Source organism: Ambystoma mexicanum, chromosome 2q (assembly GCF_040938575.1).
Source record: "Ambystoma mexicanum isolate Mex_15411 chromosome 2q, UKY_AmexF1_1, whole genome shotgun sequence".
NCBI lineage: Eukaryota > Metazoa > Chordata > Amphibia > Caudata > Ambystomatidae > Ambystoma > Ambystoma mexicanum.
The window spans coordinates 54,710,300-54,736,061 of NC_090924.1; the positions used below are offsets into that span (position 1 = coordinate 54,710,300).

The 25,762-nt window shown below is 47.6% G+C and overlaps 1 protein-coding gene across 2 annotated transcripts in view; it reads right to left on the reverse strand.

Annotated features, from left to right (window-relative positions):
* NAA60 (N-alpha-acetyltransferase 60, NatF catalytic subunit) overlaps window positions 1–25,762 on the reverse strand; it is a 265,408-nt gene that overhangs the window by 104,256 nt on the left and 135,390 nt on the right. For both annotated transcript variants that reach the window (XM_069646811.1, XM_069646810.1), the window contains one exon: window positions 17,050–17,284. In XM_069646811.1, coding sequence (XP_069502912.1) covers window positions 17,050–17,284 — 235 coding nt within the window. The remainder of the gene's footprint in view (window positions 1–17,049; window positions 17,285–25,762) is intronic.

Below are 25,762 nucleotides of genomic sequence, written 5' to 3' on the forward strand. Positions count from 1 at the left end.
ACTGTGCCTATTCTTCGTCTTCTAATCTCAAACTCCACTTCCTTGTGGTCTGGGTGCAGGCACTAGAGGCATTGCAGGTGCTTCTCCTCAACAAACACATTCCCTAGCCCGCACGGGGATCTTCATTCCTTCTTCTCCTCCATCATGGTTGGAGGGCACGAAGTAGACCCAAGTGCCTTCTGGAATCTTCAACAATCTTCACCCTTGAGGGGCACCGAATTAATTTTCAACAGATCCCTGCTGTCGGTAGATGGAGAAGAGAGCACACAGGCTCTTTCGAAACAAAAATAGAATTTTTTTCTGTCAAAAATATGAAGTAAACTCGTTTACTTGCAGAGCAAACTTGAGGACTCCCAAAACTGAAGCGGGTGGTAAAAATCTGAAGATGGCTGCCAGAAGCAAGGCTGAGGGAGAGGACTGTCATTGAATGGGGGCTGTATGACCCAGAGGACAATGATTGGTTTAAAGGAGAAATACAGTTTGTAAGTGAAAGTGAAACTTTTTTCTTTTACCAAGGTTTCCCAGCTAGACGACGGGGAATGTTAATGAGCATGTGAATCCATGCCAGACCCCATGGATAACCCCCTCTTCTGGGTGGTAGGCAACAACGGGCTTCCAGTGGGTGACACCAATGGACGACTTTGACTCGGGATGTCCGGCCACTCCTCTTCAGAACTCACAAAGACCCCTTCTCGGGACGGCAGATACACAGGACTGGCTTCCAGGGCACTTTGGATGAAGAGTAGCTGGGGAGCAGTCTCATAAGCAGGTCTTCTCTGGATCACCAGCTTTTGGATTACACAAAGAAAATGCAGCAGCAGACTTCTCCTCCACTGGACTTCCATGAACAGCTTGACTTCAGCTTCTGAATAAATTGGTGAGTGAGAGGTCCCCCGTTATACACATGTGGTCCCCATTCACTCAGGCTAGGCCGGCGCAGTCAACCAATCACGCAGAAGGGCATACATGCAGGGAGGCAGCCAATCAGGCTCAAAGGCATTCAGGCCATTCACTCCACCCAGGTACTAATAGCAAAGAATAAGGACTGGGATAAGCACACAGCCTATCAGCACACTACACAGCATTTATGTCCGTTTCAGTCAGGGCTGTCTCAGGCATTGTGTCACACACAGAAACCAGATACCCATAACAGAATGTGAGTTCACTTCAGACTCCATTCATACATGTCCCACCCCAAGGGTGTACCCACAACACACAGCACCTGGACATGCTCCATTCTGTCTGACAGGAGGCAGCCCCAGAGCCATATATGGTATTTTCACCCAGTGGTCAGTCAGGAGGAAGGGACAGAGTCAGGGCTTCCCAGGATTTTGGGAAACAAAGTAAAAGGCAATAGAAACCAAGAGGTCACAGTGGCCATCTTGTCTTTCTTCAGGAATCCATCGATTCTGATTGCAGGGCCTGGGTGTCCCAAAAATGGAGTACACTCAGAGCCACTGTCAAGTCAGCATGTAGCATGTACCAGCCCATACCCTGCTCTGTGGCCAACACACAGGGTTCCCATAAATCCACATAAGGGATACAAGGGTGTACCCCCTACCCATGGGTGCATTAAGGGTATCCCATGGGTGTTTACCAAACGGAAAACATGAAGAGCTGCACTGCCCGGCCAGGCTGGACCTCAGTGGCAGAAAACGCACAGAGACATGGTAGGACAAGGGCTAGAAGGCCCTGTTCTTCCATAAGGCATTTCCAGCATCACAGTCGCTTTTTATGAAAATTGCATGCACAGATCTCCTGGCACCACTACCCCACTAAACTGGATGAGAATAGCATGTATGTAAAGAGTTTCTAAGCATGTGCCCAGGTAGCATAGGGAGACCTAGCCACAATGTTGGAGCTAATACGGAGCACAATATACCACATAGTTAGTCTTGGGAAAGAAGAATAAAATTACTGCCACAATATACCACATAGTTAGTCTTGGGAAAGAAGAATAAAATTAAGTGTCTACCGTCACAAGAACAGATAGCCAGTGATGGATTGTACTCTAAAAATGTAAATATGGTAAGGGCAAGTAAGCTAACAAATTACCAAAAGACACTTTTGGGCTTGAAGGACAGCTTGGAATAACATGATGCTCTTCGACATGGGCTTGAAAACCGGTCCAGCCCTTAGAAGCCAAAGACTTTGGCTTTAAGGGAGATCTAAATGAAAAATAATTGCAATAATCTTAACATTATTAATAATAAAAAGAGCCTTGGATTAGAGGTCTACTCTCTAATCGCTGGATCCTTTTCAACATGACCCTAAGGAGGTCATAAAATAGGTTTTTAAAGAGTCCAGATAATAACACTGGAACATTTACCCCAGCTGGAATCCATACAAAGGTAAAAGCATGATGCAAAACTTAGTGGACATTTGGGGTACAGCAAGTGAAATTTCAATATGAAGTGTTGTACTTGGTATTGTAAGGCGTCTAGCACTGCCAGAGCAGCATTGCAAGCTCGGAGGGTACCCTTGACAAAATTGCGACTCATGCAGTCCCCTTGTGTGCAGGTACAGCCATAGCACATACTGTACCAATACAGTACACAGAATAGTCCATACGCACGCCTCTGCAAGAACCAACACGGCGAAATGACCTGTTCTTTCGGAAGGTACCCACTCGAGAGTCCGCAGCCACACTTTAGCTCACTGTACTTTTCACAGAAGGGAAATATCCATCAGTCTTTGTCCCGCCAACATGGGCAGTCAAGCACCGAAATGCTATGCCAATTCTCTTCTGAACAAGAGTACCAACAGCAATCCCATACGCGTGTTTCAGCCTTGTTGGGCCTCATCAGTGAATCCAACAGAAAACACTTGCTCCTTACAAAATAGGACACATGTTGATTTCATAATTGATATGAATTTCGTAATTGGACAATATTAATGCTTTGACTAGGTTTATGGGTTGTTTGAACTACTTCATGACAATTGAAACGACATACTGTTTGTAATATGATTTTTATTATTTTTTGCAAATTATAACAGCACACCTATGACGCCTTGAATACGACTTGTGGTCGAAACACGTGTCGGCTTTAGCGCCATCATTAAAAGAGATCAATATCATACAAACCAGATTTGTTTAATTTGATACTTCTATAGATACTAATTTTGGAGGAGCGCAGATTAATTGGTCTATGAAATTGGACACAAAATAGCCCTATTTGACGTATAGCAACAAACCAGTAGATTGATGGGCACTGACTAGGGTGCGCTTTAACTTTTTGCTACTGAGAGATAACAGAAGGAAATGGCAGGGTTAGGAGTAGACATATATAGATTATAGATAGTCTGTAATGGCATTTAGTTAATAAAATAACTACAAGATCTGTGGGAAAGGAAAATGATGCTTATACACACACACGAGAAGTTTTAGACATTCTAGTAACACTTAAGGCTTCTAATGCTTTGTAAATCCTATCCCTAACTGGCAAAACGTCAGTGTAGGAATGGATAAAAAGACTTATAGCAACTGGAAAGGCAAAGTTCTTCAGGATACTTTAGTCACTAAAATCAAAATGATTAGCAAGATAACACAAGTTATAGGGGCCCTGCGAGGGACACCCCAAAGGACACAAGCTGTAAAGCCTGGGCCAGAGGTATGGTTGGACACCTAAACACCTTGTAACTCACTCCAGTCACAGGAGCGACTCTTTGGCTTAAGAGAAGGTCTACCTTTAGCCCCACAGTACCTTAAGTTGGAAGAAGCAAACTTAGCTGGATTCTCTTCTGTGCAGCAGCGACAGACCCGGTTTCCCGATTCCGTGACAAAAGGAAGGACTCTGAATGGGATATCACAGCAGCAGTCGTAAGAGAGGACCCTTGGCATGGATTTCTTCGGTCTCCTTGGTCGGTCTACAGTTTTGGCACCTTTTTATAGGCTCCAACAACAGACGGTTATCCCCTGGGCGATCTTCTTCGATTCTGTAGTCCTGCACTGTAGTGAGGGGATTTAGATGAGTGGGGTCAGGCCTCTGGAGATCCAACTGGAGCTCACCAAAGATCTGGACGGATTTGGCCTCGCCAAGACGTTCCACTGCAATGGGTCGGAGGTCTCCTGGTATTCGCGGTTTGCAGCCCTGGAAGGTCACAGCACCTCAGGAGATTGCTTGATTTGTAGATTGTCTCAGGGCTGGTTGGTCCTACCAACCAAACGGAAGGAGTCTTCATCTTTGGAGCTCCTCTGTCAATAAGAATACAGGGTCAGGATATCAGTGGTCGCTTCACTGTTACTGGAAGGGTCTGCAGTATTCTCTGGTCTTCTTCAGCTTCGGATCTTCTGTTCCAGTGGTCGACTCGCCTTCTACCTGAGGAACCTCACCTTATATTCCCTCCTCTTTGCTGAGCAGTGAAACACAGGATCAGCAACCTGGGCATTCCGCTCACTCCCCAACATCGAGTGACCTGACAGGAGAATTTACATCATGCTCAGTAAGGCAAACTGCGAGCAACATTAATCTGCTGAAAAACTTGGTTGGGCGTTGCTTTATTCAGCCCTACCATATTTCTTCAATGTTTTGCCCTACTGGGCATGGCCTGATGCCAGCCATTCTACCTGTATTGCCTACAGCTACGCTTTCCGATGCTCCGCATGGCCACTTAAAAATGACCGACGCCCCAGCCATGGTCAAAGCCTCCAAAGTGCCTAGGCTGCCTGGCCCGTCGCCGACCACCAGGGATTGGTCACTGCTGCAACATGAAGAGGATGTCCCAGGGAGCAGACGGGTGATGCCCGCCCCCTACAAAGGCCTACAACTAAGGCCTGTGTACATCTCCCCTGTCTGGCCCTGTCCGGCGCAGTCCGGGCACCAAGACCAGCCCTCCCCTTCCGCCACCCTCACCTGACAAGTCCATCCCACAAAGACCTGCACCAGCTCTCCACCTACTAGCTCTACACCTGTGTGCCCACTGGGAGGCAAGACTGTTCCGTATTGCTGCCTTACTAAGTTTACCAGCCCTCTTACGTCCATAGGCTATGTCATCCCTCATCCCCCTGAACCCTCTCTCATTACCGGCCATGTTGCTTGCTCCACCTAGTGAGTGACCAGGCTCTCCTAGCTGCCTGCCTGTTTGGTCCTTCACTGCGGGTCATGGCCAGCGACCCTCACATTATGCCCTCTCAATTCCTGCCTCCCGCTGTCTGAGCACCACTTGCCACCAACTATGCCTCTGATAATTGCCCCAACTAGCTTTGCCACAAGCTTGATCGCCCGCCACGAGATTTGCCAACAAACCCTCCTTTCCCGGTCTCTATGCCTCTGAAATCCTTGATCTCCATGCCACCAGCCTTGCCCTCTTCTGTTGACCTGCACTACACCTCCATTACATCTGCACAGCAAGTGGCAACTACTACCCTCTCCAGCCCCAGTGACCCAGACCTGGCGATCCCTCCTAAGCCCACGCTATTTCTCCCAAGCATCAAGGAGACCTTCAAACACCCTACCTGCTTTGTCTGGCTTCCCGCACGTAATACTACCTCCTTGCTGCTCTCCTATGCATGACTGGGTTTTCAAAGATTCCACAACCTGTGCATCAGAACACATTTGCTCTCCCCTGACTTACAAGGACTCACCTTCCCTATAGTAACGAAACCTAGACTACCATAGGCTATCCAGCTGGACCTCACATCCTCCCCCCTCCCCCACACCTCGCTACTACCACCCCCCCACCAGCTGGTCCGGTGTCCACCATACCTACCATTCAGACTCCGCAACTCAGTTGTACCCTCATTAATGTTCGATCCTTGGGTGCCCACGCCATAGAGGTCCATGACCTCATTACTGACCACCACATTGACCTATCTATGACAATCTTTGCTCCGCAAGTCTCGGCCACTTACTCAGCCTGGCCATCCCGCCTAGCTACTCAACTTACAAAGCCGACCACACAAATGCCATTGGTGGCAGAGTCGCTCTTATCGCCAAATCGAGCCTCCTTATTCACACTCTTCCTTTACCTAATATTAATGGGTATGAAACGCTTCTTCTTAAACTTAAGACCAACCCCCCAGAATTCCTATGCAATTCTCCGTCTCTATAGACAACTTAATGCGTCCAACACTCCCGAAACTGATATGCCCTCCTCATCACACCATTCCTTAAACCAGCCACCAAATGCATTTTACTAGGTGAGTTTAACTTGGGGTTCAATTACCCTGCAGATCACAAAGCCACTGCCGTCTTCCAAGCACTCCATGACAGGAACTTCACACAACTTGTCTCTGCCCCTACCCACGCCAAATGGTGCATCCTTGACTGGATACTGACAACTAACTCCACTATTGACATCCCACACATCAGCCCAGTGCCCTGGTCTGATCACCACTTGGTGTAATTTAAACTGCAGCACGCTAACCTCACTACCAGCACAATCTTAACACCTACTCAATGTAACGCTCACCTGGTTCCCACGGGGGCGCGGTCTAGTCTGGATTGCTGTGGCCTCTTCTAGCGTGATGCGCAGGACCCGGAACACCAATTGGACAGGACCTCCAAATCGTGCTTGCCTGGCCCGTAGGAATATCCTTCTGCAGATGAGAAAGGGGATTAACAGTCTGCAGAATAGTGTGCTAGCTCCCCCCTTTCCCCCTTCGTTCCTCTCTAACTTCCTCCAAACCCCGGTTTAAGCTCACCTTATGGTTTGGAAGGATGAACTCTCCATCCTGCTTCTGGTGCAGGGGCGCGCGTTCGTCCAGTTACTTCACTGGTTTTCAGAATGGCGTTGGCAAAATCTACTTGACTTTCCTGAGCGATGCGCCATAAGTATGAAAGTTCAAAGTTCAAGTGAGTCCCCCTTTATGTTGTCTTTCTAACCTGTGATCTGTCCTTTATTTCAGGTGCAGAATGAAGGCGATGCGTCGAGGGGTTAAACTGCCGAGGTGAGTAGTGATGAGGGCGATCCCTCTAAATGTCCTAATCATTCCCCAGAAATGTCTCTTGTCCTTTCCCCATAGGGGCCGGGGTACGGTACCTGCCAACGGGGCGGCGCCGACCCGAAATGTGGAAGAAAAGCCGGTAAGTATTATGGCTGTTAATCAGGCTTTCCTTCTGTGTTCCTTCTGCTCACCTTTTGTTTCTTCCTCTCTCCCCTAGGTGCAGAGATGTGGAGTCCGATGCTGACAGCCGCGATGGAGCCAGGAGATGTCTCGAGGACAGGTGAGTGAAGCGTGGCGCTGCAGCGAGCAACGCAATGCTTTTAAATGGAAGTCTTTCTTCAGGGATGCTGGCGAGAAGATTCCGGATGCAGGTAAGAAGTTTGAAATAGTCCTTGGTTTTCACCTTTCTCTTTTCTCCCTTCCTTGCAGGTCTTCCAGGTTCGAGGCGGGCGTGGCTGGAGTCCAGGAGCAGGAGCAGACACGGTGAGCGTTAAGCTGCAGGAAGCAGAACAACGCGAAGCATGAGCTGCTGTCTGGGCGTGGCTAAAATAGCCTCCAAAGAAGTCCCAGGTATGTATCCTTCCCCAACTAGGTATGTATCCTTCCCTGGCCACGCCCGAGTGAAAAAATAGTCCCTATGAAAAAATAGTCCCTTTCAGGTCTCGGGGAGGCCTGAAGCGTGCAGCATGGTCTGCATCAGGTAAGTGCACAAAACACCTCCCTTTATGAGCCTGGCGCCTATGGCGCCAGGACTGATGTCCAACATGAGCCTGCCGCCAAAGGCGCCAGGACTGAGTCTAAAGAGCCCCTATAAGGGGCCGCTGGGCTTTTACCCGAGGGCATGACGCCTGCTTCTGGGGGTGCTGGGCCTGGCGCTCCGGGGGTAGGCATCATGACACTCAAATCCAGGCCAGAAGTACCTTGAAACTATGTCTTAAGCCCACCCGTCTTGCTCTCCTCGACGGACTGCCCTCTGTAAGAGCCCCTCCACCCTCGCCACCTACTACCATCCGAGACTTCTTGCTAGATCAGCACGCCCACCCTAAAAATTAAACACTCTAAAACCATTTAAGCCCACCAGCTGCTGGTTCACTGATGAGCTGGTTACGCTACGCAGAAAAAAAAAAAGAGCCAATGAAACACCCCACCCAATCAATGCCACCCTGCTCGCCACCACCTCCAAGGTCTATAAGGCAGCAGTCTTTGCTACCAAAGCTGCCTCCTATGACAACAGAATCACCAATGCTAGTTCCAATGCCAAGGAACTTTTCACCATTCTGTGAGAGCTAGAAAATCTGGTGCGCCTACCACCCAAGCAAATCGGGACAAAACTTGGTGTACTACCATTCAAACTGCCCTCTCTGCCAAGATCAATTTGTTATGCAGTAAAATCATGACCAAGAAAGCATTACTAACCACCAAAATCACCCCTCAGAATCTCTGAGAACTGCAGGCCCGATCAGCCCAAACACCCTGTCTGAGCAGCACACCCACTTCTCCTTTCTCCCTGTAACCCAAGCAACTGTCCTGGAAACCATCCAGTCTCTTAAACCCTCAAATTGTAAGGGAGCTAGCTGCCCTGCTCACATTATAAAGCTCTGCGCCCCCAGGCTGACCCTTATCAGGGACTTTGTTAACCCCTCCTTCACCTCTTGAAGTACCCATTAGCATCAAAGCAGCTTTGGACACCCAGCTGCAAAAACGAAAAAAACAAAAATCCTCGACCCAGCAGTTCCCACCAACTACAGGCCCATTACAACAGTTCCATTCCTGCTCAAAATTCTAGATCGTATTGCCTATCTCCAATTTCTTGAACAGTACTCCCTCCTTCGCTCAAGACAATCGGGCTTCCGGCCAAACAGTACAGAAACAGCACTCCTAGACCTGAAAATGAAACTTGACAGTATCCGAGACACTGGCAATCTTGCCATCCTTCTCTTCTTGAACCAGTCAGCAGCCTCTGACATGTTCGACCATGCCCTGCTATGCCAAACCCTTTCCTCGCTCTTCCACTTCTCTCCTGAGGCAGTCTGCTAGATAAAATCTTTCCTTGGTGATCGTACATCCAGTCTCTTCATTGACAACCTTACAGCTGATCCCATCCCTATTGGTGTTCCCCAAGGCACCTGCATATCCCCCAAACTCTATAACACCGATACCAAACCCCTCTTTGACATCCTTGACGCTCTAGATATCACCTATACCAACTTTGAAGACGACACACAAATTCTCATCCCCATCTCTGGCAACCACACTAAAACCATCAACAAAGTTTTTAGTACTATTCAGAACTGGATGGCTACCCATAACCTTCACCTCAACGAGGAAAAGACAGTTACTCATTGCGGGCTCCCCCCTCTCGCCTTAAATCCCTGTTACTCCTCCTTCCTCATTGATGGCACAGCCATCCCTGCCCTCAGACACGCCAAAATCTCTGGGGTACACCTTAACGCCGAGCTATCTTTGACCAGGCACATTAATGCTCTCGCCTCCTCGACAGCTTACACTGCAAAACTCATCTCCCTAAGTAGACAGTTTCTAAGTCCCAACAATTGCCTCACCCTCTAAAGAGCCATCATCCTGAATAAACTGGATTATTGCAATGTCCTGTTCCAGGGCACTTCCGCTTCCAACTTGGCAAAGCTATAGTTACTTCAAAACAAAGCCCTACGTGTGGCTCTGGACCTCCGCAAATCTGACCACATATCTGCAACACGTCATAAGGTTCACTGGGTGCCAATGAAAAAAAGCACACTGCCTTTAAAACACTGTTTATTGCACATCGCTGTACCTATAATGAAGTCCCCAATACTTGAACAACCATATCATTAAAAAGCAGCACTGTCGCTCCCTCTGCTCTTTCAACCACCTCACCCCGGCGGTCCCACATTTTAAACTAGCCAGAGCAGGAGTGCTGAGCTTCAGCACCACTGCCCTTTCTCTCTGGAACTCACATCCTTTGTAACTAAGAAACAAACCATCTTACCGAGCCTTCAAGATACTTTACAAAACTTAGCAGTTTGAAGTATGACTAACTTTATTCTGGTTCAGTTTCATTCCATTATGACTTTATTTCTGTCTTACTACCCTGATTGCATTGCTTACCTCTGTATAAATGCTGTGATACCCGTGGGTCTGGGCGTTACACAAATTAAAATAAAATAAATATGCAGTTTTCCTACTCACTCCTCTGCAAACTCTCTCAACATTTTACAGAAAGGGGCGGGAGGCTGTCCAATCAGGACAGCCAGCCTTCCAGTGGGAACTAGTTCCATTCAGGCACTCTGGCAAAGGGCAGGGGAGTGTTGAGCTCCTGCCCCACTTCCTGCCTTCGCAGACATACCGGAGACTAGGCAGGGATACCCAGGTTTTCCCGCCAAAGGCAAAACACACGCACAGACCTTCCCCTCTCAGAATGGTAGAAGAAGGGCTGAAAAAGAACAACAACACAAGAAATGGCTAAAAAGAAAGGAGCCACCATGTTACCACATAGGTGACCCTGTAGTGCAGAACCGAGATTGTGAACACAGTCTGCGGTAAAACATAGCACAATAGTTGGTAGAACACGTCAACTGCCACGAGCCATCACTGTAGGGTTGTCAGTGTGACTAGAAAGTCACAGGAGCAGAGAGAAGGGGGATATTAGGTATACCCTTAGCACTCCACATAAGGGAATGGTTTCTTACCTGTAACTCCATTTCTCCAGCATTGGTATCTTTCATGGATTCACATGCTTAGAATATTCCCTGTCGTCAGGCTGGGAATCCTTGGTAAGTTATATAGACCTTTTCCATAGGAAAAATTCTGACACTTTTGTGTCCTATCTACGTCGTTTTGGGCCGCGCACGCCGGCGCCAATAGGACGAAGAGGTATATATAGCCCCGCCCCCGCGGCTCCCTCAGATTTCAGCCCCCAAAGTAGTATGTGGGGATTTCTGGTTTGCATGCTCAGGGGAGGCCGGCAGGCGCATGTGAATCCATGAAAGATACCAATGCTGGAGAAATGGAGTTACAGGTAAGAAACTAATCCCTTCTCCAGCATTGGATCTTTCATGGATTCACATGCTTAGAATAGATTGTATAGCAGTATCCCCCAACATTGGAGGCGTGTATGCAAACCAACATCACAATAATCACAACGCCCATTTACTATGGCAACACACTACATTATAGCATGTTAACCGTGAAAGACACGACACTTTAAAAAATAGTTGCCGAAGGATGTAACCCCACTTGGGGCTTACCTTATTGAACAGGTGACGTAGTACTGTACGCCCCATCTGTGTATCTTCAGCATTTTGCTGTGCTAGACAGTAATGTCGGGTAAACGTGTGTGGTACCAACCAGGAAGCCGCCTGGCAGATATCCCTCAGCGGAATTCCAGACCACAAATCCGTCGACGACGATGTAGATCTCGTCGAATGGGCCCTTGGATGCTTTTCTAGCGGCTTTCCGGGATTGGAATGACAATAAGAAATGGCCGAAGAAACCCATCTGGATAGTCCTTTTTTTGAAATGGCTTTACCCTTAGCCGCAGGACCATAAGCTACGAAGAGTTGTCTCGTGTCTCTGAAGCTTGGAGTGCGATGGAGATAAAATTTTAAAGCTCTTTTCACGTCCAATGTATGGAGAGTCTTCTCTGCCACTGAAGACTGTGTTGGAAAGAATGTAGGCAACACTATAGAAGCGTGTTTTTGGAACATGGAAGGCACTTTAGGTATGAAATGCGGGTTAGTGGCCAGCACAACTTTATTACTGAAAAACCTCAAATACGGAGGGTCGATCACTAGAGCTTGTATTTCTGACAGGTGTCGAGCAGAAGTAATGGCCACCAGGAAAGCCAGTTTCCAAGACAAAAATTTTAATGATGTCGACGACTTTGGTTCAAGAGGGGGTTTCATCAGGGCTGCCAGGTTCAGACTCCAGATCGGAGGAAACTTCTTCATGGGAAGAAAAGTTCGAAACAACCCTTTAAGGAAGTGTTTAACTAGGCGTTCACTGAACAATGGAATGGAATGTCTCTTCCGAGTAAATCTCGAGATGGCAGCCAGATGCACCTTTATGGATGAAACAGATAAACCGTTCTTTGCCAGGAGCAACAAGTATGGTAGGAGTTGTTCCGGTGTGATCGCCAGCGGGACCAGACCTGGTTGACCCGCGCACCATATGCAGAACCTTTTCCATTTGTATGTGTATGAAGTGTTCGTGGAAGATGCCCTTGCAGCTTGCAAAATGCGACGACAATCTGCTGGAATCGCTAACGCGCCTAACTCTGAGAAATCAGGAGCCAGGCCGTCAGACTGAGGCTGTCCGGGTCGTGATGCCAACGACCCCTTTCTCCTGAGACAGAAGGTTGGGGATCTTCTGGAACCTCATTGGTTCTGCCGCTGAGAGGTGAAGTAGATCGGAGAACCACACTTGTCTGGCCCAATACGGGGCCACCAGGATCACCCGACAAGGATATCTGTGGATCCATTGCAGAGTCCGACGGATGAGAGTAAATGGGGGGGGGAAGGCATACAGAAACTTGCCCGTCGACGGGAAGGAGAACGCGTCCCCTAGCGAGTCTTGTTGTGGCCACCTGCTCGCGTATTGGGAGCATTTCTTGTTGTCTCTCGTCGCAAAGAGATCGAGGGCCGGATGACCCCATTCCGCGAAGACACGGTGTAGTTGTTGGTCGTTCAGTTCCCATTCATGTAGACAATTCATCTCCATGCTGAGAGCGTCTACTTGCACAATTTTCACTCCTGGTAAGTGGAACGCCAACAGATGTATGTCGTGTTGTAGGGCTCAATGCCAGATCTCCTGGGCTTCCGTCGACAGGCTCCTGGAGCAAGTTCCTCCCTACTTTCGTAGATAAAACATTGTTGTTGTGTTGTCTGTCATGATTCTCACCACTGAGCCCTTTATCTGTGGCAGAAAGGATTTTAGGGCGAACGCACCGCCCTCAACTCTAGCAGATTGATGTGGAGGGAGGACTCTTCCGATGACCAACGATCCTGAACCTGTAAGGAGTCCAGATGAGCTCCCCACCCAGTTAGGGAAGCATCCGTCACCACTGTCTTCTGGAACGCAGGTTCCAGTAGGGGCATTCCCTTTGTTAGGTGTATGGAGATTCTCCACCATTGAAGCGCATGCACGAGCTGGCCGTTGATGGTCAAGTTGCCCGTCCGACCAGCGTCCTTGACTCTGTGCCCATCGATCCGCCAAGAATTCCTGAAGAGGCCTCATGAAGAGGCGACAATTGTCTATTAAGGGTACGCAGGACGACATGGTCCCCAGCAGGGACATGTACTTTCGTACTGACACTCTGGTGTCGACCTCCCATTCCGATGCCTTTTGTTGCAGTCTGTGAATCCTTTCGAGGGATGGCTTCACCAGCCCCGACTGTGTGTGGAACTCTGCCCCCAAAAACACCAAGGTCCTTGATGGCTTTAACGAGGACTTGTCGAAGTTCACTGCGAAGCCCAAACGTTGCAGGAGGGACAGGGTGGCATCAAGGCTTTCTTGTGCCCTTTCCTGAGACAGTCCCCTCACTAGCCAATCGTCCAAATAAGGGTACACATGGTGACCTTCCTTCCTTAACCAGGCTGCTATTGGAGCCAGACATTTGGTGAACGTCCTGGGGGACGATTTTAGACCGAACGGGAGGACCTTGAACTGATAGTGGGTTCGTCCGACGACGAACCGCAGAAATCTTTTGTGCCGTTGACGCATCGAGATATGGAAGTATGCGTCCTGAAGGTCTAGCGACGACGAATAATCTCCGGGTTGTATCGCTCGGATCACCTCCTGAAGCGTCAGCATTTTGAATTTTAAATTCTTGAGCAGTTTGTTGAGCGCTCGTAGATCCAGAATGGGATGCCATTTTCCATTTGGTTTCTTGACGACAAAGTACCGGGAGTACACTCCCTGTCCTTTTTCTGCCACCGGGACCAGTCCTATAGCCCCTTTCTGCAGCATGAGCGCCACCTCCTGGAGTAGTAGTCAAAGGTGGGGCTGGGCCGAGAACACCAGTGGAATGTGTGGTGGCTTGTCCTTGAACTGTAGAGAGTGGCCCAGATGAATCGTGTCCAAAACCCATTGGTCTGTTATGCGCTCCCACTCGTCGATGCGACGAGACACTCGGCTCCCTAGGACGTCCTGAAACATTTCATTGTTGGTTCTTGGATTGTTCATCTTTCGTCGACGAAGGGTAGGCACCCCGCCGTCTGGAGGTTTGGTAATCTCTGCCTCTACGGGAATATTGGGCCGCACGCCTGTAGCCTTGGGACGAGTAGGAGGGCCTCGGTCTCTAGATGACCAAAGCCGGGAGTTACCAGAAGCCCCTCTGAAAGGAACGAAAATTCATACCACTCTGGAGGGCTCCGAGTGACCGCGCCGTGTCAGTATCCTCTTTCATGCCCTTCAAGGCCTCATCGACTTTTTCACCGAACAGTTGTTGCCCTTCACACGGCATATCCAAGACTTTATATTGCACCTCCGGTTTGAACGTAGTGCACTTGAGCCAGGCTTGTCTACGTAGAACTACGCCATTATTGATTTGCTTGAAACCGGACTCGGCTAGGTCGACGGCAATGTTTATAGCATGGTTGGAGGCCTCCTCTCCTTCCCGTACTAGCAACATGGCGGACTTTCTATGTTCCTCTGGCAAATGCTTCAAGATAGGAGCCATTCGGTGCCACATTTCCCTGTCATACCTGGACATAATCGCCAAGGAGTAGGCTGCTTTAACTGTAGTCGCGCCGACAGACAGCACCTTCTTGCTGAAAGCGTTCTGTCTCCTGGCCTCGTTGTCTGGCGGGGTCGTGCATTTATGTTGAGAACTGGCCTTTCTAGCCGCGCCGCGGATACCACCGACTCCGGCGAAGGTTGAGACGTCAGGCACTTGGGAGTCGATTCCGGAGCCTTGAACTTCTTCTCCAAACGACCTTTCACTGCCGGTTCAGAAAACCGGTGACGCATGGTCTTCAGGCCCTCTTGCCAGACATGGTCCGAAATCGGGATGGCGAATATGGATTTCCTTCTCTTGCCCATATGATCAAAAAGAAAACAATCTTTTTTCTCTTCTCCAGAGACTAGGCCAAACTCCGTACACGCCTTACTCATCATGGCATGGAATGCACCCACGTCGTCAGGTGGTGATGGCTGCGCCGGGCTTCTCGGAGCTTCCATCTCTGCTTCAGAGTCCCAAGTTGGGTTCCTTGAGGGGGATAGTGAGATGTCTGAACCTGATCCTTCACGGTCAGAGTCCTGTAGTTCTCTTCTTCTTGTGGGATAGGGCAATCTTCCGCCGCGTGGGAAGCGGCCGTAATCCTGGTCGTCGAGCGAGGAGCCGGGCCCGGCTCGTCGACGAATGGGGTAGACTGTAGCCGTGCCGGGGCACTAGGCTGGGGTATTTGTGTGTCCAAACGCTGTAATAGCTTCTGTAGCGTATTTAGCACCTCCAAGGACAGAACCGCCTGGGGGTTCAGTAACGACGAGGTGGTAGGGATGGTACCCCCACCCAAGAGCGACATCACGCTGGTCGGCTGCAGCCCCAGATCGGTTGGGCGCGCGACCGTGTTGCGTTCCTCGTCAGCCGACGAGATGGAGAAAGTCGCCTCTGGTTGTAGCAGGGCCTCCGGCGGAACGGGATCGAAAACCTCTGGTTGCCATCTCATCGACGGGACCACCGTCGACGATATGTTTCCTACCGCCGCAGTCTGAAACGTGGGAGGAGCCGCCGATGGCGCAGGAGTCGACGAGCGGGTCGTCGACGAAGCCAGTGGTGCAGGGTCTTGAGGTGTTCCCGACGCTTCTGGGGCCGACTTGCTGGCCGCGGCCTCTCGACTCAAGGTAGATTTATGACGGTCTCCTGGGGAGGATTTAGATGGTTCTTTTTTCTCCTTTTTAGATGAGGAGGAAGAAGACGGCGTCTTGTGTGAAGAGGAGGCCTTCGAATGTTTCTCCGAATGTTTTTCCAAGGGTCGTTTTTCGACAGATTCCGAGGGTCGTTTTTCGGCAGCACGTGCCTTCTTCGTCGGGGGTTCCGACTTACTTCTTGAGACCGTGGAGCCCACCTCCGATGCCGGGTACGCACCCGCCCCGTCATTGAGCCAATCGACAATGCGTCTTTTTCGATCTTTGAGGCTTTTCTGGGAGAAACCCTGACAGATTTCACAAGTGTCCGCTGTGTGGTGAGGATGGAGGCAGTAAATGCAGTCCATATGACCATCCCCTTCGTACACCTTCTTGAGACCACATGTAGCACACCGACGAAACAACACCTTTCCAGACATTTTCTTGAGAAGAACAAACAGTCGCAGAAGTAGAAGTACAACCTAACCAAATAGCAGATACGTGAGGTAATCCCACCACTTTGGAAGACGGTTGAAATCGGAGTGAGCCACGGGGGCGGGGCTATATATACCTCTATGTCCTATTGGCGCCGGCGTGAGCTGCCCAAAACAACGTAGATAGGACACAAAAGTGTCGGAATTTTTCCTATGGAAAAGGTCTATATAACTTACCGAGGATTCCCAGCCTGACGACGGGGAATATTCTAAGCATGTGAATCCATGAAAGATCCAATGCTGGAGAAGGTGGTTTGTGCTCATCTGTCACAAGTACAAGTTTTAGGAAGTATACAAGGTATCCCTCTTTCCTTAAGAACAGTAGTTCTAAGGAAATATATACATAAAAAGGAGACCCCAAAGGGTTCCCAGCAACACTGCAAAAGTGTAACACAGATACCTTTAAGAGATATGGAGGAAAACAGACTCCATAGAGCAAGGTGAAACAAAAAACAGTATTCCAAAACGTCAGAGCAAATAAGAATGAATGAGGGGCAAAAGGCTGCCCTTATTCAGGATAGAAAGAAAAAGGACCGGGAGTCCAGCAAAAAGGTGCTGGGGACTCACCGGGAGAGGGGATTAATAATAAAACTGATACATCTCCCCAACAAGCCCCAAAAAGTAGAAATGTGCCATACTTACAGGAAGAAAAGACTGCTGCACAAAAGTTGTAGAAAGAAGAGTTGTAGACATAATTTAGATTAACTTTTCATCTGAACAATCAGGCCTATTATGAACCCGTGTGTTATGAGACCATATAATAAGTGACCTACTTTATGCCACAATCCTTCTCGACACATTCAAAATACTAACAGCAGCAAAGGATATAAGAGTGTCCAGGGTGGATGACCACCATTGATGTACAGAACGTAGGTGAAGCCATCTTTCAGCACGCCTCGGATGGAATAGTAATATGGAAGGTAATGATGCTGGCGGAAATCACGGTTCTCATAAAAGTTGATTGCTGTGTTGTTAGTCGTCAGAACATGCAGGTAAATAGCTTTGCAGTGATCCTGAGCTGTGGTAGATATATGATCCTTTAAGCTTTCAAGTAAAAGGGAGCCTGGAAGAGATAAAAATAACGTATCACAAGGGTTACTACAAGAGCAACAAAAACACCATACTGTAGATTGAAGTTAAAGTAAAAGCACATAGCAAGCAGGAATAAACACAAGAAAGCACAGCCTATTGGTGAATTGGGGGAAAAAAAATGAATACGAGAGGAAGAGTGAGAAAGAAAAAATACACACCACAGCAAGGCCCAACCCAAAAAATAAACCGCCCACTACAAGCTGAATGTAAAACAGAAAATCTTATCCAATAAAGAAGAAAAATAAAACAGAGGTAGACACTAAAACTGAACACTGCAGTTAAGCCCATGAATATTAAGATGTGTATCTTAATTGTTAGTTCTTTATTATTACCGATCATTGATTAGGTGCATTTTCTTCCTTTGGAGGGTATGTCAAAGTGAAAAAACGATGGTAAATAGAAACACATACCGCTGCACACATACCGCTGCACAGGAATAAGCATGTAGTAGAACTATCCCCTTAAATCATATACTGCACTGTACAAGGTTTTAAAATGGATTTGCAAAATCAGCGGCAGGTGAAGGATTTTGGGAGGCAATCATACTATGGTGAACAGGGAAGACACAGAGGCTAGCCAAACCCAATAAAGGTGGGTAGCAGAGCATCAGGGCTTAAGTCTCAGGAAGGGCGTGAGAATGGTCTAGGGCTACAATGAGTCCACGCATAGAAACACCAATAAATCCAGTTACACAGGCAAGTATACAAATATACACTTGTTTATTAGGCCTTTAAAATACAAACTAAGCAAGTAAAACCTCTAGACAAATATTGTCACACCAACACTATAAAACATATATATACATTCATCCTTAGGGGAAATACAATAGCATTTAATTCAATAACCAGTGTAGCACAGATGTAGCTCAGATGTATTAGAAAGAGAAAGGACACAGACACAAAGTACACTTCAGGATAATCATACAACAGCTTCCCTAGCTATTATAAAATCCAACCCATAGATAGTTTTGGGCCTTGTGCCCAAATGTCACCAGTTCTAAAGTGTATACTTCACAGGTAGGTTTATGAAGAGAGTGGCAATGCCAGCAGTCATGATTTAGTCCAAATGTTAAAGTTCAGGTAAGTAAACTCACTCAATCCCAGTCCTTAGGATATTCCTAGGAAGGGATCCTTAACCAGGCCTTCACTGACCAAGCAAATCAAAAGAGTTGATGGCTGGAAGGTTTAGAATAAATCTTGACCTCTGGCATTGCTCTGGGCAACCCTCCAGACCATCGTTCTTCGCCTGCCAAGCCATTACAAAAGAGGAAAGACCATGTGCAAATCAGGTTTTGTCCCACCCCTAAAGGGGTAGTCCAGCCCGAACTGCTAGGTCACATCCCTTTTGCACGAGACCACAAGCATCCCCATACATGTTTCAGCCTTGCTGGGCGTCATCAGTGAGGAGTAGCTTGGGTCTCTAGGCCCAGCAGGCAAGGGACCCACGTCTGGGCATACCCTTCCCACTCGGGGTGACAATAGCAAATCAAAACAGTTGATGGCTGGAAGGTTTAGAATAAATCTTGACCTCCGGCATTGCTCTGGGCAACCCTCCAGACCATCGTTCTTCGCCTGCCAAGCCATTACAAAAGAGGAAAGACCATATGCAAATCAGGCTTTGTCCCACCCCCAAGGGCGAAACATGTTTGGGGATGCTTGTGGTCTCGTGCAGAAGGGATGTGGCCTAGCAGTTCTGGCTGGACTGCCCCTTTTGGGGTGGGGCCAAGCCTGATTTGCATATGGTCTTTCCCCTTCTGTAATGGCTTGGCAGGTGAAGAACGGTGGTCTGGAGGGTTGCCCAGAGCATTGCCAGTGGTTAAGATTCATTCTAAACCTTCCCGCCATCACCTCTTTGTTTTTGCTTTGTCACCCCGAGTGGGACGGGTATGCCCAGACGTGGGTCCGGTGCCTGCTGGGCCTAGAGACCCAAGCTACTCCTCACTGATGAGCCCCAACAAGGGCGAAACTTGTTTGGGGATGCTTGTGGTCTCGTGCAGAAGGGATGTGGCCTAGCAGTTCAGGCTGGACAGCCCCTTTTGGGGTGGGGCCAAGCCTGATTTGCATATGGTCTTTCCCCTTCTGTAATGGCTTGGCAGGCGAAGAACGGTGGTCTGGAGGGTTGCCCAGAGCATTGCCAGTGGTTAAGATTCATTCTAAACCTTCCCGCCATCACCTCTTTGTTTTTGCTTCACTGACCAAAGGCAGGAAAGAGCTACCAGTATAGAGGACCGAAACAGGTATGTTAACTTACCCCCCCTATGATTATTGCGCGTGTTCCAGAATCCCTTGGGGGCACAATCGTTTGTGCATGATGCCGACGAAGAAGGCCCAAGAGTCAAGGGTACAGGGGTCTCTTTTAGACACCGGATTAACCTTTGGTCGGTCACGGTGCTTAGGAATCGGCTCCAGACAGCTTCCAGTAGAAAACCCAAATGAAGAAGGATAAAGATTTATGCAGATGTAAAGGCAATGGCAGCTGCGAGGTAGCCCAGGAGAGGGCTGGCCAGTCCACTGCCAAATGCTCAGAAGGCATGGATCCTCAAACAGGGGTTGAGACTGATTGTTCCTACTTATCCAGGGGTCGAAGCACTTACGAGGGTCTTCTTGAGATCAGGCAGAGGAGCCAGGCTTAACCAGGACAGCATTGGTGTTGATGCTGGTCAGCTGCAAGTGCCGTCCTCGGATCCTTAACTGGCTGTCCTTCATAGAGGACTTGGCTCCAATGATGATGATCTGTCGAATGGCTGCAAGAGCCCTCCTTTTAACCAAAACGTGGGCTAGGAGAATCCCCAAACCCACCAATGTCAAGGATCTGCACCATTCTGGCAGTAGTATCCAATCATCTGGCTATTCCCTAAATTGTATTTATTTTATGTCTTTTTTTTCTATGATTGTTCGATTCTTGATCTTTTTGTATTTTGTATATTGTGAAAGGTTTAATTAAACCAAAGCACAAATAAACTTCATCATACTTGCTCAACCTTTACACAGCACAGTATATCCCCTATATGAAGAGTCCACGAGCCACAAGGTAAAAAATGACCAACCAACTAAAGGAAGCCCACATGCCCATTTTATATGTTTTTTCATAGCTTTTGAAGGCAACGTAAAAACTATGTAAGCTAAATTCTCTAACTTTTATCTCATGTCTCATATTAAACAAGGTAAAAGTTGCAAATACTAGAGCACTAATCAGTAGTAAAACCCCTCCTTAATCAAAAAAGTTAGCCCCATTCCCTCCCCCTTCTGCTCTTTTGTATGATAAATAGCAGTTAATCAGGGAAGTTGGAACCTTTTTGGCTCTAGGAGCCCCCTGTGCGGACAGTTCACACCTTGTGCAAATGCTAATCCCCAACAGCCCCTCCTATCCCCCGAAAGACAGCCTTTAAAATATGGATTGATACTGCAGGCCTGTCCCACTTTCATTATTTTGTTGTTACACAAAGCTTTGTAAAGAACTCGGGCAGAGATCCTTACCCATTGTCAAGTGGCCAGATACACTGCAAAATCGAGATTGGGGTGTTATTGGATCATCTATCATATCTTCACCCACCCAATTCACCTTTTCTGTCACTGCCAGCATGCTCCTCTTTACCTTCCTGCAGCAGTGGCACACTGTAAAGGTGAAGGGAATGTGCACCCAGGGTTACTGGGGACTGAGGAATCCATACACCAAGTTCTACCTTTTCTGCTCCTCCTTTTATTGTGAAGATCCTTCGCTGAAATCAAAGGTCTAGAGCAGACCCCAAAACCTGGTGAATCGTGTCCATTGCGGGCGGGGGTCATTTCATTTTGACCTGTGGCTAAGTGCCCTGTGTGAGAGGAGTTTGTGGTTTGTGAGATACAGCAGGGTAGGCACCTATCGGAGAAACTAGCACAAATTCTGTCCCATGCACCAACCACCTCACAAAGGCCTTGCACTGTCCCTGATGGGTGATGACAGGATGGGCCCCAGCAGATCACTGAGCACACTATCTTAGCATGTGAGAGTGAGATTTGAGGTGTCCCTCAGCCTGCCAACCAACATACTGAGGAAGGTGAAATAGGTGTCTGAGGTCCTGCAATTGTAAGCAGCCCTTTCTCTGAACCCTAGGAGGTTATTGCCTCCTATATCCCCTAGCATAGAGTTCTTCAAAATGGGGGACGGCATTCCCCCCCCACCTCCAGGGGAACACAGCTGCATCCCCGGGAGGCGAGAGAGCCCAGCATGAAATGTAAAACATTTTCTTTTTTTTTTAATTTAAGATTGGAGAAAATGGCCAGGGGCTACTCACATGAGCGTGAAACTGTCTCAGGCACCAATGAAAAAGTGGCCTACAGTGGCAGATGGATATTCATTCCTTTAGTCACAGACTGTTTGAATAGTACCCAAGGGGGTGTTTTTTGTTAAAATGTAACCAAATTGTGATATTTCAAGAATATTTATTCAGCAACAATGGTCGAAACTACTAGCTGCATAGTAAAGTAACTCATCAAACTGTCCCACATTGGCCAACAAGTGGCCCATTTTGACTGGCCCAACTAGCATTTTTAGTACAGGCATTGCCCTATTGCCCTATAAACTAGTCCGAGCCTTGCAGCTCATCCATAATGGGAGAGGGGTTAGTCCACCGAGTGGCCCCCTCACCCATTATGGAGGAGCCAGGGAGTGAGCCCAGTGAAACACTGAGCACTCCTTCAGCTCCTTTATCCAGCGGAGGAAGTGCTCCTGGGTTGGCTGAACTGTCAAAGGGAAACTCTGTTTCCCTTTGACAGTTCAGTTCAGTTCCCCAGCCGCACAGGCTCACTGAGCCATGCAAGGCTGGGGACATTTTGCTTCAACAGCCTTGCATAATAGCTCATTGGAAAGGCTGGCTGGGGCACTGCATGTCTGTATGTGCGAAGGGGAGTTCATGCGCCTCCTTGCACATACGGAGAGAGCAGCCTGGAGCGGGGCGTTTCGGCACCCATGCGCAGGCCCCTGCAGAAGGTATGTTTGTGTTCATTTATTTTTTATTTAAATAATATGGATGGATGTGTGTATGCTTAAGTTATGAGTGAGTGTATGGTGATGGGTGCGTGTGTGAATGAGAGCGATTGCTGTATGAATGTGCGTGTGTTTGTTTTGGTCCGTTGAGCTGATTTTGGCGAGTGGTGGGTTAGAGGGTTGAAGGAGTGTTGTACAACAAAGGCATTTCAAAAATGCCTTTGTTGCACAACCCCTTAACCACCTGACAAATTCAGCTCTCCTTCTGAGGCGCTTTGGAGCCCAGGGGACAGGGATGTCATTTCTTTACTGGATATCTATTATAGATGTCCAGTCAAAAATACCATGTTTTCTCCCTTGGCCCTCCAGCGCCTTGCATGCACACATAATCATGTTGATTGTGTTAGGCACTTTTGGGCCCAGGTTACAGGGATAGTATCTTTTTACTGGATGGCGCACTCCCGACACTAATGTATGAAAGTGGGCAGTCCAGCACATTTTTGCACTACTGTCCAGCTCAGGTGAAATGCACAGGTCACCTTTCAGAATAAGGTGACCATCACATTTAGTCAATGAGAGCAAATGAATTAAGCGCGTCCTAAGCACCTTTTCCATTTGTGCTCTTTTTGGAGAGTATGGACGATAGTGTGCAAACCCTAACATGCAAATGTTTTTCAGAGTTAAAGGGTATACTATTTATTGGGTAAAGGGGCTTTGTTTGTCAAATTATAATACATTCTGAGAAATCACCATCTAAACGTGCTGTAATTTCACAATGAGTATTTAAATAAAGCACGTATACCGAGTAAATAGCTTTGAAGGCTGAAATCTGTCTGCAAATTAGGGTTTGCTCATAATTACATTATGACAAGATTATAAAGACTTGAACAGATTTTTTTTACTACGTCAATTCTCAACGTAATAGTTCATTAACATTAAATTGCAGATTTTTCTTCACAGTTGAAAGGCATTTCCTGGTGGTGAAGGGAAGTACTTTTACTATAGCTGCTTAATGTAACTGTGTACAAACACTAACTTTTGCGCATCCTCATTACTCCCTCTCCGTTCCATGCCACTCACATCTACATGCATGTCCTGGGCAAACACCAGCTGACACATCCGTGTCTTAATTCGGTACACCGCCTTCTCACAAATGGGATGTGACCGCCCACTGGATTCAATCAGAATTAGTGTGTAATAAAGAGAAGAATAACAGTGTGTAAAGGTGTGTTATCGATTCAATTAAAACAAACAAATAAAATAAACAAATAAAGCAGGCTGTGTAAGTGATAGATAGAAAGAATGAAACATAAGGTGCATATCTAAGATTTGGGATTTGGGTGGGTGAGGGGCTCGAGATGGACTTGGTCAATAATAAGTATTTTGTGGGCAACGTTTTTTCAAGCTAGGTTGGCTGCGCAAAGGCCTGGGAATACCAAACTACCAAATCTGTTGCATATGTAGAGATCACTTAAGTAAAGCGAAACCAAGAAGGATAGGTTGGCAAATGGCATGGGTATGGAGATTGTTCAAGAGTTATCTACATATATAAATGGAAAGTTTCCACACACAGCAAAAAATTGAAAAAAAAGGCTCTGCTGTTAATGCCTAATCAACATGGAAATGCTCCTATGAAGCGAAGCGCCAAATACTTGAATATACCAATACCAACCGATCCGGTGGGCGGGATCAGTTGGTAACAACCCAGGCAAGTTATAGGCCTAAAAGTAGCCAGATTGGGTGTTATTGCTTTTAACACCCCAGGTTTTCAAATCGGAAATCTGTGGTGCTAACAGCAATGTAGGTGGCACTTACCTAAAATGGCCACCATGAAGCTGGAAGACAGGTCTCCATACCGAGCCCCTCTTCCATTACTACTCCGACACGCGCCAAGGACATGAAGCAGCAGCTGGTGAGGGCGCAGCCGATGAAGAAATCCAGTAAGTGGGTGGGATGGGATCAAACACCCGAGGGGAAGGGAGACAAGGGCGGGTGGAAGGTGGCGGGTTGGGTAAGTAGGCATCAGGTTGCGTGGAAGGCGGCCGAGATTAAGCCTGCGATCCGAGCAACCTGATTTGTTGGCTCTCCCACCCCGGGGTGCTAATAAACATTATGGGCCTCATTATGAGCTTGGCGGTGCTGTTAAAAAAAAAAAAAAAAAAGGGGGAGGTGATTCCGTTACTGCCACCTTTTTGGTATTAACGAAATTACTGCTATTTTTACCACACCGCTGAATTCCGGGACTGGAGGAAAAGGGGAGGATTTACCTTCATCATCATCCTGGAGGTAAATCCTCCACCTTTTCTCCACAAATAAGCAGAATTGCACCAAAATCGTCATGCAGTCTTATGGACCCCAGAAATGGGGATGTACACCGCCACTACGGCCACTTGTAATCCTGTGCTGCCCCCAGGGGGCCAAGTGGTGGTAAAAGTAAACATTTTTGGCAGTAATTTGGCCGGAAATACCACCAAATTACTGCCAAACTGTTAATGATGCCCTACTTTCTCAGTTTTTAGCTGCCAAGAGGAAAGCGACTGCCACCTATCTGGGCTGTAGATAAACAGTTTGTCCTAAGGACTTGGAAAGCCATCTATCAAGAGTGATAGGTGCTGAGCCTCATTACGATATTTGACATGTTCTATGGGGCAAAGGGCTATGTATTGTATTAGGAGTTTTCAGAGTAGTATACTGGAACTGTGTGAAATGGGAGTTTATGAGGAATGTCAATGTAGTGGTTTACTGAAAATGTGAACGTGAAAGCTTATTCAGAATGTAAGGCTTACTGGAAATATCAAACTGCAACCTTCTTGGGTTTTTCAATGTGGGGGTTATCTAGGAATTTTAAGCTTGCTGGAAATGCCAAACTGAGCTTACTTTGGAAGGACAAACTGGGGTGTGGTTATGCTGGACTCCCAAGATGACCACATGCTTTTGACCAGATAACAGAGGAGATAAAATGTCCATCCTGATAGGAAAGTATCCCTTACTATAACCATTTGATTGCATGGTCCTTCAATGAGTATGCCTTCAGTTTTGTCCCGATTGCGGTACCACCTTGTCAGCATTTCTCTCATTTTATTGTAAAGTCTTGCTGCCACTAAAGATCCAGCTGCTACTCAAGTGTGCAGATACATTTCCTGCAAAAAGGTATCAGACATAGGTAGTTAGATGTTTGACCTAACATCTTCTATGGGAAATATACATTCCAAGCTTCTCTGAGGCACTGGCACAAGAGATTTTGTTATGCTAATAGGCATTTGTGTAGTGCACACTTAATGTTGACATGACTTTTCAGTGGGGAAACCGAGAGAGCCAAGTTAGGGAAATAGGGGTATGTAGAACATCAGAAGGGAGGAGTGTGATGGTTATCCCAAAAAAATAATATAGCCGCTTTATAAACACCACACAAACCCCACAGATACCCACCCATCCCGTGATTGTGCTAAGACACTCTAAAATAGTGTCAGCTAAACCAGCAAGC